General features: G+C 44.3%; 1 protein-coding gene across 5 annotated transcripts in view; it reads right to left on the reverse strand.

Moving 5' to 3' along the window:
* Positions 1 to 17,107, reverse strand: part of DGKG (diacylglycerol kinase gamma) — a 211,493-nt gene that overhangs the window by 142,604 nt on the left and 51,782 nt on the right. For all 5 annotated transcript variants that reach the window (XM_054482407.2, XM_054482406.2, XM_054482405.2 and 2 more), the window contains exons 3-5: positions 14,804 to 14,880; positions 6,149 to 6,314; positions 5,501 to 5,563 (exon numbers count right to left, since the gene is read on the reverse strand). In XM_054482407.2, the coding sequence (XP_054338382.1) occupies positions 5,501 to 5,563; positions 6,149 to 6,314; positions 14,804 to 14,880 (306 nt within the window). The remainder of the gene's footprint in view (positions 1 to 5,500; positions 5,564 to 6,148; positions 6,315 to 14,803; positions 14,881 to 17,107) is intronic.

Here is a 17,107-nt window from a genome sequence, read left to right on the forward strand (position 1 = left end):
CCATTTCTCTAGTTTTCACTGAAATCTACTGCTCAGCCCTCTCATAGAGCTGCAGGGGTCCAGGAAGGCTGAGAGGCACTGACACTGTCTGATTAGTGTCCTTCCTCTTCATTCTGCTTTATATGAAATAGCCCTAACCTATGGCCATCTGAGTACATCCCTCAGGTACCACCAGTAAAAAATGCCAACACCCTCTTCCGGATCACAGAGGTTCTGTCCTGGTGCCATGTCCTAAACCCTTTCATGTGACGGCTCTTGGGCAGACCGGACTTGTTCCACTTTCTCTCTTGGTATCTGTGTTACTTGTTCCCTTCCAGTGGGGCAGTGTGGCATAGTGGGAAGAGCACCAGGCCAGGCAGCAGAAGACTGTGATTCCACCACTGAGTTTGTGTTCAATTGTGTGTGATTTAACACACAAAGTATGTGTGTGTGATTTAACACACAAATTATGTGTGTGTGATTTAACACACAAATTATGTGTGTGTGATTTAACACAAGCAGGCTTACTCCACCACGCTCAACCTCAGTTTTCTCATCTGTTTAAAGAGGGGATTGCATTAAAACTGATGTTTACCCAAAGTCTTGAATTACAGAAATCATTCAAGTAAATGACTTAACTAAATGACTTAACTAAGTGAAGAACAAAACTGGGTCCCAAGGCCGGGCGCGGTGGCTCATGCCTGTAATCCCAGCACTTTGGGAGGCCGAGCTGGGTGGATCACCTGAGGTCAGGAGTTGGAGACCAGCCTGGCCAACATGGTGAAACCCTGTCTCTACTAAAAATACAAAAATTAGCTGGGCGTGGTGGCAGGTGCCTGTAATCCCAGCTACTCAGGAGGCTGAGGCAGGAGAATTGCTTGAACCTGGGAGGCGGAGGTCGGGAGGCAGAGGTTGCAGCGAACTGAGATCGTGCCACTGCACTCCAGCCTGGGCAACAGAGTGAGACTCCATCTCAAAAAAAAGAAGAAACTGGGTCCCAGATTGTCTGTACAATACAGTTCAATCCCAATTCTGTAAAAAATTTATAGAAATATCTACAAGGAGATTACACACACACACATGAAATTGCATTGGTGAAATTATGGGTGATTTTATTGTGCTTTTTTAAAAACACATTTTTTACAGCACTGTAAAATTCAGAGTAAAACTAGAAGAGGGTCCAGAGATTTTTCACACACCCTGCTTCCCTACACATGCATAGCTTACCATGCCTCACTCCCCGACCAGAGTGGTACATTTGTTACAGCTGATGAATACATTAACACCTCATTATCACCTGAAGTCTATAGAATACCCACTCTTGGTATTCTACATTCTGTGGGTTTGGGCAAATGTACAATGACAGGCATTCGCCATTATAGTATACAGAGTAGTTTCGCTGCCCTAAAAATCCTCGGTGCTTTGCCTATTCATCCTTCCTTTCCCCTGACCCTTGACACCACTGATCTTTGTTGTTTCTTTATTTTTTTGTGTCCTTCAAATTTCTTACAATGTGAGTATATTACTTTTATAATTTGGAAAAACTAACACAAAATACTGGGGGACTTTCCTTGAGATTTCAATATTCCAAGTTGCTGAAACATCTCGACAGCCTGAGAAACTAATGAAACACCAGGACACTGAAGTTCTCCTTGTTCATCCCAGTTAGTCCTGGGCCTTCATGAAGGGAAAGGTGGGCTCAGCCTTTCCTGAGCTGACATTCTGACAGTGATAGATTGCTCAGGCCTCCAAGCCAAAGTATGGACCCTGAAAGCCCCACTCTTCTGTCTTTATGGCTGTGGGAATGAAGTGGGCTTTGCTAGATCTGAGCTTGGAGACTGATCTGATAGGCCTAGACAGGCCACATGAAATAAGAATCTAAGCTCTTTCCCTGGCTTCCACCTGGGCAACAGGAAAAGGTTGGTCTTTTCAGCAGATGGCCTGATTGAAGGTGAGTCCAGGACTTGGCTCTTCCTTGCGGGCAGAGGCCCCTCTCTGTGGTGACCGCCTGGTCCTATAATTCTTGTTTCCGGTGAACAGGGACATCTAATTAAGACATCTGTGGAAGAGGGCCTAGCAGGAAAAGCTTTTTTCCCTTAAATCTCAAGTGTCAAAAGAAGATGAAAAAAATGCTGTATACCTCCTTGGGCCAAGAGTCAGATAATTGCCCTTTCATGATTTTACTATGGGGGGCTGATTTTTCCCATACACAAGGAAAATGGTACATCACAAAATCACTTCTCCAGGAGGAAATCTCTGGAAGTTTCTTTTAGACCCAGAATGATACAACTATTGCAAATACGCATGGAGGTCAAATAAGTCAGCTAATTTCTGTTATCATCATCAATCATCTTTTCTCAAATATCACATAATGACATATCCCCAATAAGTTCTTCCTTGGTACCCCAGAAACATTAGCCACTAAAACACAACCTGCCCAGACAATTTGGAACCTCAATGAATGAATTGTATCTTCTTCTAGGTTCCTCTTGAAGTTCCAGATAAAATAAACCCTGTCTCTATAAAAAACAGAAAAATTAGCCTGGCATGGTGGCATGCACCTGTAATCCCAGCTACTCAGGAGGCTGAGACAGGAGAATTGCTTGTTGTCGGGAGGCAGAGGTTGTGGTGAGCTGAGATTGCGCCATTGCACTCCAGCCTGGGCAACAAGAGTGGGGCAACAAGAGTGAAACTCCGTCTCAAAAAAAAAAGTCTCTAGGTAAAGAATTTGGGGCAGGATGCTTTTCACCACTGAGTTTCTTGCTGGGAGTTTAAAATCTCAGAGCTCCTAGTTTCACCCTTTCCTCCCTAGTATGAGAATGATTTATGCCAGAATATGCCTCCTCTAGTCCACAGAAGATATGAGTTATCTGTGCCTACGTCCATTTCACCAAGGGGCTATGGACTAGCATGGCTGAGTGGCGTGCTGGGCAGGGCGTGGACGAGCCAGCACTTTTCTGGAGTCTTGGCCTGCTGCTGTCCCTGAACCCTTCGGGAAGGCACAGCTGCTCCTAGTCTTTGCTTTCTGGTGCTCCGTGCAAAGCCTGGAGTTTGCTGAGCTTATGATCCAGGGGTAACTGTTTTTCACCAACCATGCTCTGCTTTCCATCTATCATGAATTTTTTTCTCACCAGTCCTTCAGTTAAACACTGAAAACTCGATAATCCTTCCAGTTTCTCTTTTTGCTGTGACAGGAAAAAAGATTAGAACTACACTGAAGAAACTCTCTCTTCCAGGTCTCTGTTGCAATTAGTTCCCATTCTCCTTCAGCTATAGTATCTCTAATCTGTCTTGTTTTATATGTATTTAAAATATAGGCTGGGCGGGGTGGCTCACGCCTGTAATCCCAGCACTTTGGGAGGCCGAGGTGGGCAGATCACGAGGTCAGGAGATCAAGACCATCCTGGCCAACATGGTGAAACCCTGTTTCTACTAAAAATACCAAAAATTAGCCAGGAGTGGTGGCACGCGCCTGTAGTCCCAGATACTCGAGAGGCTGAGGCTCGAGAATCACTTGAACCTGGGAGGCGGAGGTCGCAGTGAGCCAAGATCGTGCCACTGCACTCCAGCCTGGTGACAGAGCGAGACTCTGTCTCAAAATAATAATAATAGTAATGATAATAATGATAATAATAATAATAATAATAATGCATTCTTTTTCCCCTGGGCATATCCTAAGAGCTGGAATTCACCTTTGGATATCTATAAAGCTTTTCAATAAAATGATAATGCACAGTAAAAAAAAAAAAAAAAAAAGGTCTGACTCTCTGAGTCTTTGTATTGAAAACTTCAGGAGCAACCTGGGAGAAAGAGAGCCCATGAGAGACCTTTCATGAGAAGAGGATGCCCAGGTGACACGCTTGGAGACTGAGGTTGCAGGCTGAAGGAGATAATGGCAGACCATACTGAGTTAAGAATAGAGTATACTTCTGTGCTGGGTGCAGTGGCTCATGCTTGTAATCCCAGCACTTTTGGGTGGATCACTTGAGGTCAGGAGTTCGAGACCAGCCTGGCCAAGATGGCGAAACCCTGTCTCTACTAAAAAAGTACAAAAATTAGCCAGGCGTGGCGGCACACTTTTGTAATCCCAGCTACTCAGGAGGCTGATGCACAAGAATAGCTTGAACCTGGGAGCTCGAGGCTGCAGTAAGCTGAGATTGTATCACTGCACTCCCCAGCCTGGGGGACAGAGCAAGACCTTATCTCAGACAAAAAAAAAAAAAAAAAAAAAAAAAGAATCAAGTATACTTCTGGAAGGTGGCCTGAATAATAAAAGCTAATATTTATCAGACATTTACTGTGTGCCAGGCACTGTTCTAAGCATTAACATATCTAACTCACTTAACCGTCATAACAACATTTGTTATCTCACTTAGGGACACTGAGGCACAGAGACATTGTTCAAACATGCCCATGGTTACAGAGCTAGGTAGTGTTGGCTCTGGGAATCAAACCCAGGCAGCCTAGCTCCTTAAGCAACATGCTCTGTTGCCTGATCCAACTTGAGTTGATAGTACTCAGGACATTTGTATTGAATATGAGAACAGAAACTAAGTATGGTAAGCTTTACTTCTCATTTTTGTAGGAGCTTCTGGCCTTGGGCCTGGCCAGCCAACAGCAGAGAGGAATGGCTTCCCATTGATAAATGTGTCAGGGAAGATTCCACATCTCTCACAGCCCAACAGTGGGCCGGTGGGCAGCAGGCACCGCTACAGCAGCTCCGCTGAGAGTGCAGCCTTGCTCATTCCACAGGAACCAACCACACCACCAGGACCACTGTGTCCTCTCTCTGTATAGGAAAGACTGCAGGAGTTTTGAGGTTGGATGATTCTGGATTGAATCCCTGGCTCCACAAGTCACACCAGTGGTATATAATCTCTTAAGGCCTCAGTTCCTCATGTGTAAAGTGGTGTGATTGTGAAGCTTAAATGAAATGTGTAATGAGCAGATGCCTGGCAAATATATCTTCAAGACCATTTGAGCTGGCTTCCTTTGCTAACTTATTAGCAACTCCTCAACTTATTCAAAATAGTGTGTATATGTTGTTGGAAGTCAGCAAGGGCACATTTTTACCCTCTTGCTCTGTTCCTCTCCAGCCACCCACTGGTAGAGTCATCTGTACCTCAGCCTTAACAGCCACAGCCACCTCTCTCTGTCTCTCTCTTTCTCTCTCTCTCTCTCTCTCACACACACACACACACACACACTTTCCCCTGAGAAGGATTTCCACTTTCTGGGCAGGCAGACATATCAGAGATAAACATCTAGCAAGCTGTCCCAAGTCCTGACCTGCTCTGTTCTAGGGCAAGTGAAGCAAAAACCTTTACCCAGCCTCAGAATCCCAGAACATTCAAACGACAGGAGCCCCAGAGATGGAGGTTCTGAAGGCCGCAGGAGGACCAGATCTGCATAAGATTGCACAATTATATGAGGACGGCACTGTTGGTTAGGTTTCCCCACTTCTCCCCAAGGATGAGTTATTCCCTACTTTTCCCACAAATCTTATATTCAAAAGACTTACCAGTATCAGGGGCACAGGCCTCGTCTGCTTTGGTGGCATTATCTGCATTCTGTATATTAGTATCTGAGGAACAAAAAGAAGATTTAAAGACCAGCCCAGGCCCTCCAGCTTCTTGGAAGGGCAGGTACGGGACCTCCCCATGGGACCTGGTTCACCTGGATTGTGTCTGTGTCTCGGGTTTATGTGTCAGCTGGGTTCATGCTTGCTTATTGGGATTGGCTGTGTCTCCCCCATTATAGCCCAAGCTCCAGGAAGACAGGGATCATGGCTTCCCTCTCCTCTAACACTTCCAGGCTAGTCCCAGCCTGGACATAGAAGCTGAATGTGCTGCATCCATGGACCGTCAGCCTTTGCTGAAGGCTCTCTTCCCCCGCCATACTTATTTTGTGTCTCCTTTTTCCCCATCCTGCTCTTTGATCCATAGTGACAGGAATTATGCCTCCTCTTTATTCCTCATGCTGAGAGGTTCATCAGGGCTTCCTGTAAGGCACTATGAGGAAAGGCGTCCCTGTCCCTTGGTTCATATTCGCACCCATGGGGCAGTTACTATGTTCAGGGGACCCTCTAGGAATGCAGTCTGTGACTGTGGCTGTGGCAGGGGGTGAGAGCTGCACAAGGTCTTCCCATCTTGGGGAAAGCTCTGTGTACCTGGGCTGTTGGCCTCGCTGTTGCTGGCTCCCTCCGTCGGGTGGTCAGAGGTCTCCTGTCTGGGCTTCTGGCTGAAGGCCAGGAAGAGGTGAGTGCTCAGTGGCTGGGGAAGGTCCACCTCCAGGTATGCCCTCATGAACAGCTTGAAGACATCATAGCTAATCGGCTGAGAAGGGGCAAAAGGGCAAAGTCAGTGGAGAGAAGCAAAGGGACAGAGAGGAAGAGAGAAGGGAAAGGAATAGAAAAGCTGGCAGGTGAAAGAAATGGAAAGGGAGGCAGCAGGACATGGAGGAGCTGATGGGGACAGGAATGAAAAGGCCAGGGAAGTGATAGAGAATGAGAGGCACAGGGTGCAGGGGATGGGTGTAAGAGAGAGAAAATGCTGTGGTTGCATATTGGGGCTTGGTGGGGCACAGAACCAGGGCAGGCTCCTGTAATAAGAAATGATATTATGTAAATTTAGATAAAAAGGGAGATGTTGGAGAGTGAGCCTTGGGAGTGGAGGCCAAAGTGCAGGGCTCTGCCTTAGTCCAGGCCCGTGTGAGGGATGTGGCTCTAATGAGCAGGGGCAAGATCTGTGCCATAGAATCCTAGTTAAGATGAAGAAGGATGCAGTTGAAAATATGATGGAAAGAAATAGTTCTTCTGTGGTATCTTGGTTTTCCTCTTGTACCATGACGGATGTGATGCCTGAGTATTCAGGTCTCAGAAAGTAGGAAAGACCTGGAAGAGAAAAGAACAGGCTCCATCCTTCATGACTTTCATAGTCCTGATCTTCCCTGGAAAAACCCTCAAATAACAAGGGGGTGTGTGTTTCTGGCTCAGCTGCTTCTCAAAACGTCCTTGTGAAGGTTTTAGGCACCAGGAGAAGAGCAGGAAGCCAAGGACAGAAGGTAGAACCAAGAGATATGCCAAAAACTAGACCCTCTTCCTGCTGTGTCTCTCCCAGTACTGCCTGGCTTCTGGTCCCAGGCTGGGAGCAGCTATGCCAGAAAGGGCTGCTGCACTCAGCAAACACTCAACAACAACAGTTTGCAGTGAGTCATCACTGGCTTGTGCTTTGATGGCATCAGATTCTTCATCAAATCGGCAGATGCTCCTGGAAATCATTTGAGGAAGCACTACTCTGAGATCTGCTTTGCAGGCTTTTGTGAATAATAGCAGCCATGAGAATAAAATCCCTTTGCAGGAGCCTACTTGATGTGCCCATCAAAATGTTGGTAGCATTTAAGCCCTTGTCTGTTCTGGGAGATCTGGGAGACGTCCCAGAACCAGAGACTGGCTTACATGTGTATAAACAAGTTTGAGTTCAAAGTCTTGGCCTTAAAAGCAAGTAATGGCCTCCCCACCCCACCGGGGGGCTCACAAATAAATTTCTGTTTAGCACCAGGCTTGGCTGTTCTATCCGTCTCCTTTGCAGAGTGAAGGAAGTCTGATTCAGCTGGACAGAGGCTCTTACCAGATTAGGGGAACTCCAAGCAAATGGTGGACTCACATTTCTTGTGACAGCTACCTATCTCTCTGTTCCTTTTCTGTCGCCGAGTCTCTGTGTCTCTTTATTTCACACTCTTTCTGTCTCTCTCTGCTTCTATAGCTTCATTGCCTCAGAATGTCCTTTCCTCCCACATCCTCCTCCTTTTTCCTAATATACAATAACAAAATCTTTTCTTCCTCCTCTCTTTTCTTTTCTTTTCTTTTTTTTTTGAGACAGAGCCTTGCTCTGTCACCCAGGCTGGAGTGTGGTGGCACGATCTCAGCTCACTGCAACATCTACCTCCTTAGTTCAAGCGATTCTCATGCCTCAGCCTCCCAAGTAGCTGGGATTACAGGCACGTGCCACCATGCCCGGCTATTTTTGTATTTTTAGTAGAGATGGGGTTTCACCATGTTGGCCAGGCTGGTCTTGAACTACTGACCTCAAGTGATCTGCCTGCCTTGGCTTCCCAAAGTGCTGGGATTACTGGTGTGAGCCACCATGCCCAGCTCCTCTTCTCCAATTGTAACCCACCCACCTTGATCCTTGATTCCATCCTTGCTGGCTCTGATTGCACCTCCAGCATTTTGTTTTTCATCTACCTGCAAGTATGTTAAATGTCCACTATTTCAAAGAAATTGCTGTCTACCAGAGCTGCTGGCCCATCCTTCTCCCCTTTCCTTTCAAATTTCTCCAAACAGACTAGATTAGCCTCCTCACCTCCTTAATCCCATTCGGACTGGGTCCTAGCCCATTACCTCTGAAACTGCTTTGTTGAAGGTCACAGATATAATCATTTCTTTTTAGACTGTCTCATCTTTGGCCTCTCTGCAGCATTTCATCCTCTCTTCTTTTTGAAACTCTCTACTTTCCATGGAGTTGTTCTGTTTTGGTTCTCTTCATTCTCTACTTTGATTTGACTGAATAATATGGCACTGTTCTTCATTAATTTGTTTCTAAAGCTCTTTTTGCATTGTCTTTTTGCACCACTTTAATTGACAAGTACTATTTTAAAAGGTAGTTTTCAGTTCCAAAGTGTACTATTAATCTCTTTCAGCTAGCATCAAATGAAAACTATCAGAATAAAATATTTCTGGAAAGCAGACTGTACTAAATGATCTAATAAAAAGAAAGTTTAGTTAAACAGTCTAACATAATGCTGTAAAAAACCAAAGCCAAAAAATCATGAAACAAGATCAGCATGAGATTCAGGAAACCTCGTGACTGGTCTCAGACCAAGCACATTTCTCCCCTCTTTCTAATCTGTTTCTTCTTCAGCAAATTGTGAGTGCTGAACTAGAAGATTTCAAGTTCTAAACTTCAATTAGCTTGCTCCCTGAAAACCAGCTCCTCTTCCTGACTCCACAATTTCTGTTAATGCCAATGACACCATTATGCTCCCAACATTACAGGCTGAGCTTTGAACTGTCAGTTGGCTGAGACTAGTTCTTGTCCCTTCCTTCTGTCCACTGTTCTTCTGCAACATCTGTCACACCCAGACCTTTTCTATGTCCATTGTCCCTGCTGCCATCACCAAAATTCCTGGATTCTGACTTCTGTTCCATACATCTCACCTGGGCCATTGAAATACCTGTCCAAGACTTCCTTAACCCCATGTCTATCTGTTGGTCCTCCCACCTGTCTTGCCTATCCTTGCCCTATTGATCTTCCTAAAGCACAACTCTGATAAGATTGCTTCTCTACTCAAAAACTTTCCATGTGACGGGCGCAGTGGCTTATGCCTGTAATCCCAGCACTTTGGGAGGCCGAGGCGGGCAGATCATGAGGTCAGGAGATCGAGACCATCCTGGCTAACATGGTGAAACCCCGTCTCTACTAAAAATACAAACAATTAGCTGGGCTTGGTGGCAGGCGCCTGTATTCCCAGCTACTCGGGAGGCTGAGGCAGGAGAATGGCATGAACCCGGGAGGCGGAGCTTGCAGTGAGCCGAGATGGCACCACTGCACTCCATCCTGGGTGACAGAGTGAGACTCCGTCTCAAAAAAAAAACTTTCTATGGTTTCTAATTGCCCATGGAACTGAATTGAGATCAACTGATGTACTACTGTGTTCTTACACTATACATTATAAAATATTTGCAAAACTAAATTGGCAAGTGGAAATTAGATGAATGTAAATAGAAGGTCTAATATGCAGTGTTCTACAGTCCAGTGGGCCATCCTGTGTACTCTCCTAGACCTTTGGGATTCATAGCCTCCAATAATCCCCTCCAACCTAGATTTGTAGTTACTTCAAGCTCTGAGACGATTCTGGTATTCTCTCCTATTATTCCCCATGTGTGTATATGCACTCTGTCCATGCTGACTCTGTGTTCTTTCCTGAGCAACCTCCATGCACTCTACCCTGCATTAACTGCTTCCATCTCTACATGTTCAAGTTCCAGTCATGCTTTAAGGCCCAACCCAGATTCCACCTTTTCCAGAAAGCCTTATGATCGTCTGTCCCTGAATTTTCCTACTTGGCACCTTGGTTCCTGCATTGCGACACTCATATGTGCTGCTCTGCATTGATATATAGTTGTTTGTGACAGACCTTGATGCCTCTACTCAATCCAGAGCTCCTGGAAGTAGTGAGAATGTCTCCTTTCATCTTTGAATCCCCCACACCACCTACCACAGGGTTCTTCATAGGTATTTGAATGGATGATGTGTCCTAATCAGTGCACCTGAGGAATAGCCTGGTGCCTGGTCCCTGGATGTCATCAACTACTATGGGATCCATTCAGTCTATGTATAGACTGAATGGATATGTATATCTCCACTCACAATTTGCAGAAGAAGAAACACATTGGAAAAAGGGGGGAAATGTGCTTTATATGTATATATATATATATACACACACATATATTTATGTGTATATATGTGTGTGTATATATCTATATCTATATCTATATATCTATATATCTTGAGCCTCTTAAGTGCAAGGCACAGTACAGTGCTGGGAACCAATGAATGAGGCATGAGTCCATATCTTCAAAGAGTCAGTGTTATATAAAAGGTAAAGATATTGAAATAATTGCAATGCGTGGTCATCAGTGGCGAGTGCCATAGGAAAAGAGCTGACAAACTGTTATGAGAACTTAGAAAATAATACTGATGGAACTCATCCAACCATGCATGTCCCTATCCTAGAGAACAGGATGCACAGAATAAACCCAGAAGCACAGAACATGCAAACCAGAAGAGTCTCAGAGGGGACTCAGTCTTCTGATGCCCCCGAGGCTGAGGAAATTCAGTGATGAGCCCCAGCGAGCTAGCAGCAGAGTGAAACCAGAAGCCAGACCTCCTGACTCCTAGTCCAGTGCTCCTGCTACTATATCTGTCACAGGGTCCAGAGCTGGCATAGTGCTCCCTGACACTCCCTCCCAGTATCCCACGTTCAGCCGGCAAAGACATACAACGATGTGCCACACTCTCAAGGTGATATCCAGGTTATACAAAAGTTCTTTAAAAGCACAGCCCAGGAAGAGAGTAGCTGCTTAGTAAATGCATGATGAGAGACTAACTAGGGAGTGGCTAGGGGTCATGCCCAAACCAGATGACAAACCACTATGAGGCATGCTGGCAATTCTCTGAGACCTGGACTAACATCCCAGGCACACTCATGGTTCAGGCCAAAGGAACTCTGTTTTCCCCCAGCAGCTTTTATGCAGGAATTAGCTGGGCAATTTGCTCCTGCTGCAACACGATTAAAGAGAGTGTGTTAGTCCTTACACAGACCAAGAAGAGAGGAGAACTAGATGGAGAGCTTAGCAGGCATCCGGCACTTTCATTCTCAAGACAGCAGTGTGGGGAAGAACTGTTACTGTCATTCTGGGGATAAAACAAATTTTGACAACATAAATAACTTGCTGAAGATCATAAAGCATGTGGCAGAGCTGGGCTTTGTGCTCAGGTGTCTGGGTCCAGGCTCACAGTGCCACCAAGCCACCTGCCTCTTTTGCTCTTCTGGGTTTTATACACTCTCTAGCTGTCTGCCACCACTCTATTCTCCACAGAATCAGTTGGTACTGATGGGCAAGCCCATGTTCATCACGGCCAGATGTAGCTCTGCCACTTTGCAAAGTTTTATTCCCATCCTACCTTTGCTAACAATCTTCCCCTTCCCACACCTAACTCATTTCTCATTGAGACATTTTAGCAGCAGTAAGCCATCAAACTCAAGAGAAATTAAACCCTTCTTGTTTCCCTAACCCCGTGCCATGACATTACACCTACTAGAAGTCAGCTGCACTGTGTGAGAGAATGAAATCAGAGTGACAGAGCTCCCCGGGACCCATCAGTGCCTGGCATTACAAAAAGTGGGGGCCAGCCCTGACAGAGGCGAGGGCGGCTGCGTGCTCATAGCAGCCAAGGGACTCTCTGCTTCTGAAAGCTCCTGTGGCCTCTGCAGTCGCGGTGGCCCTGACCAAACTGTTCCTCTCCCACTCGTCAGCCCCAGGGCAGACAAGCTGATTAGCAGCCCCCGCCAGGCTTTGTTCCCGTGTTTTTGGAGCTGGGGGTGGGGGGTGTGGGGCAGTGAGTTCTTTGCTGGCTCTGCTATCTTCTCTGCATGGTTTCTCCTCAGGAATGTTCTTTGAAATGGTGCATTCTCAATCTCGCCCCTGTTCTGGCAACCTTTTTCCTGCTTCATTCTCTCTGCAACTGGTGCATTTTATCCAAAGCCCCTTTTAGGTGAACCTTGAGGGCACAGGCTCTGTTGATTCATTTTCAGTGTCCAACAGAGAAGGTGTTGACTCAGTTTTGTTCAATGGATGACAACGTGAATAAGAAAGTGGCCAGTCTCTCCCTAAGTGAATCCTGCAGATCAGTCACTTTTCTGTGGTTAGTCTTCATAAAAGGACTCAGGAGCAGGGAAAAGGGAATTGAGTTAAAAACATTCTGGGGAAAGGGGATGGAAGAGGGTTAATAATAGGTACAAATTTTTAAGTGCTTGTAGAGTGTTAGCCACTTTGCAAAGATTCTCTCATTTAATTCACTCATCCACAAACTTCGAGGCTTTTTTTGTTATGTACAGTTTATAGATGAGGAAAGTGAGGCTCAAAGCTATGAAATATTATTCAAGACCACTTGTTGATGGCAGAGGTAGAAGTCTAACTTAAGACCATGTAATTCCAGTGTCATGGCTTTCAAACCTGACTCTGCCAGTAGGAAGTAAGTCCTGGAGGGCAGGAACTGTGCTTCTATATTTTTATGCCTTCTACAGTGCCCAGTACAGTGCATAGAAGCCCAAGAAATGTTAGATTCATTGAAATTGAAAGTAGGGGAAGTTCTTGCATTCATTTTTTCAGTCCACAAATATTTATTGAATGCCTGCTATAAGCCAGATACTTTTCCAGGCACTGAAGACACAGCAGTGAACAAAAATATGCTAGTGGGAGAGATAGACAATTAATTAAGTAAATTATATAGTGTGACAGGTGGTGAGAAGTACTTAGGAGGAAAATAATGCAGAGCAGGGGGATAGGAAATGTCAGAAAAAGGGCTTCAAGTTTTAGATGAAGAAGGTGATGATCACTGAGAAGGTGACTTGAGTATAGACTGGAAGGTGGTAAGATAATGGACAATGTGATGTGCTGAGGAGGAACATTATAAGAAACTAATAGCAAGCACAACGGTGCTGAGGTTACGGTGACACTGGCTTGTTTGATAGCATCAAGAAGGCTAATATGCTGAAAAGGAATGAAGATGGGGAGAGTAGCAAGAGATGAGGTCAGAGAGCTGGGGGAGCTGCAGATTGTAATGACCTTCATGTTTACTCTGAGTAGGGATTGGGGGAACCATGGGAGATTGTGGAGTAGAGCAGTGACAAGCTCTCACATAAGTTTTAACAGATTGCTCAGGATGTTTGTGAAGAATAGACTGAAGCAGCAAGGGCAGAAGCAGGGAGATGAGTTAGGAGACTCTTGCAATAATCTGGGCAAAATATGGTGATGACTCAGGTCGGGATGCTGGCAGTGCAAGAGGCGAGATGTGTCTATATTTTGGATATATTTTGAAGGTAGATCTAACAGAATTTGCCAATGAATTGGATGTGGGATGTGAGAGGACAAAAGTTGATGATGACTGCATAGTTTCAGGTTGAATAACTTGAAGGGTAGAGTTGTCATTTACTGAAATGGGGAAGATTGCTGGAAAAACAGGCTTTATAGGGGAAGATTAAGGACACATCAGTTTAGTTCATGTTAAGTTTGAGATGCTCATTTGATTTTTAAGTGTAAATATCAAGTAGAGGGATAAGAAGAAATCAGGAGATTGTAGCATCTTAAAACCAAGTGAAGAAAATGGAGGATGACTTGACCAACCATGTCCAGTGTTGTTGAGCAAAATTGCTATTGGATTTAGCCATAGGGAGGCCCTTGGCTATCTTGACTAGTGGTTTGAGTGGAGGAGTGAAGGTTACAGACTGATGCAAGGCATTTCAAGAAAGTAGGAAAAAGAGAATTTGGAGGCAATGAGTATAGACAAGTATTTTGTACAGTTTTGCTGTAAAACACAAGAGGGAAATGAGGTGGTACCTAGAGGAGGAAGTGGAGTCAGGAAAATGTTTTTTAATATAGAAGAAATAACAGGATGTTTACATGTTGATGGAAAAATAAAATATACAGAAGAAAGTTGATATGAAGGAGACAGAGGTAGAGATATAGAGAGAAAAGGAGGGAGGAGGAGGGAGGGAAAGAGGGAGTCTGGGGAAGATGTGTTGCGGAAGCAATGCCTGCCAGTAGGCCAAAAGAGGATGGGGTTGAGTACACACGTAGGGGAGTTGGACGTAGATAGGAGCATGGAGAGGTCATCTCTGGTTATAGAAGAAAAGGTACAGATAGGTGGGCCTATGGGGTGAGGGAGCTTGTGAAAGATCTGTTCTGTTTGTTCTATTTCCTCAGTGAAGCAGAAAACTCAGTTGTTAACTGAAGATGAGGAGAGGAGGGGTGAGAGATGAGCAGAGGAGTAGTAGTGGTAGTCTTCTAGGACAGTGGAACGAGTGTATGGGCTTGGGAAACATATAATGCCAGGTAGCACAAATGGCTCACTTGAGACTTAGGAGGAAACATGCTGAGGAGCAAGTTCTTCAAGGCAAGCAGAGTCTCCAAGAGGGAAACAAATTATGGAAAAGCTAAAACACAGGGGTTTTTAAAGGCTTAAAATGGAAATGTTCTTACCTCCTGTGGGTCATATTGTTTGAGGCTCCCACCCTTATTAAATTCAGTCAAGACATCTTTTATCTTCTTGGAGGAATCTGAAGAGACACAATTCACATGTGAAACACTGGCAAATAGCTAATGGAAACTGGGCCAAGTAAATTCTCCCTGTGTAACCATGTTTATGTTGGAGCTGCCCCTCAGTCCCAGAAAATCTGGAGAAATGTTACCCTCTTCTACCCTTTGTCCTCTCACTTCTTTTCCATCTGATTTCCCCTTTGCATCTAAATTATCTTTCTGAAACACAAATCTGATCAGATCACATCCCTACTCAAAACCATTCAAGGGCTTTCTGTTCCCTCAGGATAAAGCTTACCATTCTTAGCTCAGAAGATAACCCCTTAACTTGGAATACCAGCCCTTGGTGATTTTATCTACCCTATTCCTCATTTCCCTATTTACTCTACGTTTCAGCCATATCAAGTTACATTTCCAGACATCCCTGAACATATTGTGCACTCTCTCATGGTGTTTCTTCTCTGTCTTGCAAATTTCACTTATTCTTCAATATCCAGCTCAAATGTCAACTCCTTTGTAAAGTCTTCCTTTGCACCAGTCAGAGTTAAGCATTCCCTTCATTGGCTCCCACGTGACTTGTACACAACTATGTAATAGTGCTTGTCATATAGTGTTATAATTATTTATTAACTTGCCTATCTTGCTCATCTCCTGCTTCAGCTTTACCTTGAGAGCTGTTAACTGGCTGGTGAGTCTTTGTCTATCATACTAAGGTCTGACGTGTAACTAGAGCTCAGAAAAGCAATATGTAGATGAGTATATAAACATCTGAGTGAAAATTTCAAAACATTAAAAATTCATTAAGTATGTAGGATGGGTGGGCATTAAACCCCATAAGGCTCTGTCCTTGGTGCTGAAACACTGTTGTACACTACGGCAAGATAGTTTCTTCTACTTCTGGAATCTTGACAACTCTGTCCCCCCCCCCCCTTTTTTTTTTTACCTGATTTTTATTTTTTATCTTGATGGATAAAATTGAGCTACTCATTCTGACACATAAAACATAACCTCAATTATGTCTCATAATTAGCGTGGTTGATTTTATGTTCCCATGGTATTTCTCACATATTTCTGACAACCAGAAGATTTTCCTCTGAAAGTTGAGGCCTCCACCCCCCGCCATGATTTCCCCTTAATGTTCCCTCTATGTCGCATTTACATTGGAAGGGGATAAAGAAAGACTCAGATAATTCATGAAACATGGTGTTTTCAAAAATGCTGCTTTCCATAGGAAATCATTCAGAAGCAACTGGAGGCAAGACTGGCTGCTTCTTTTTGGAATTTTATAAAGGAATTGGAAATCCAGAAAAGAGACTCAATAATTGTTATTAAAAACACATTATGAGTGCATCTTGTGTAGCTATCAGCACTCTAGACATCAAAGCAAACCAGGGTTTCTCTGACCTTGGCTCTCCCTCTCTTCCAATATTGTGGGTAATTAAGAGCTTTCCAAGCTCCATTATTGTTGCTATTTAAACATCTGAGCCAAAGAACGATGTTATTAAAAGCTCACACAGCGATTTTTGTTGCCCAGGCTCTTTGTACAGAGGGTTAATGTCTCTTAAGCCTAGGTAAAGTAGACATTTCGTGGGCTGGGCTGTTCTCCATGGCTTTGCTGACTTGGATTCAATCAAGCAGAAGTTCTAATCATTTCAGGATTGAGACATATTGAAATACAACAGGAAGATGCTTCTGTTGCCTAAAAATGGAAATTTCTTTCTGAAATTCAAAACAGATGTTGAAAAACTAATAGCTCAGTAAGAGCCAGGCAGCAGATGCTGTCAATTTGGGCTGCTTCCATTCAATTCAGAAAACACTATGGAGGGTAAGATGCGGCAAGATACTGTTAATGGACTAGTGGGAAAGATGATCTAAATAACTGTGATACTAATAGCTGTCCCTTACTGGAGACCTTCATCTGCATAGTCTCATAAACTCTCCTCTACTAATCCATGCAAGTATTTTCTTCAGTTTACAGATGAAGAAGCTGAAATTCAGAAAAATTAATTCGACTTGCTCAAGAGCCAGGGTTGTAATTCAGGTCTAGTCTGGCTCAAAAGTATATGGTCTTTTCCCTTGAGCATTATTCACTATAGCTTCCGAAACATTTGTTAACATAAAGAAAGGCGTAATTAAGGGTGACACAATGATATGAAGTTCTATGAAAACACCAAGTGGGGAAGAAGGAAAATTAAGATGAAAGTAGGGTAGGGGTGGGAACTGAGGCTGCCCTATAAAGGAGGTAGC

This window comes from Pongo pygmaeus, chromosome 2, assembly GCF_028885625.2.
Source record: "Pongo pygmaeus isolate AG05252 chromosome 2, NHGRI_mPonPyg2-v2.0_pri, whole genome shotgun sequence".
NCBI classification, from domain to species: domain Eukaryota; kingdom Metazoa; phylum Chordata; class Mammalia; order Primates; family Hominidae; genus Pongo; species Pongo pygmaeus.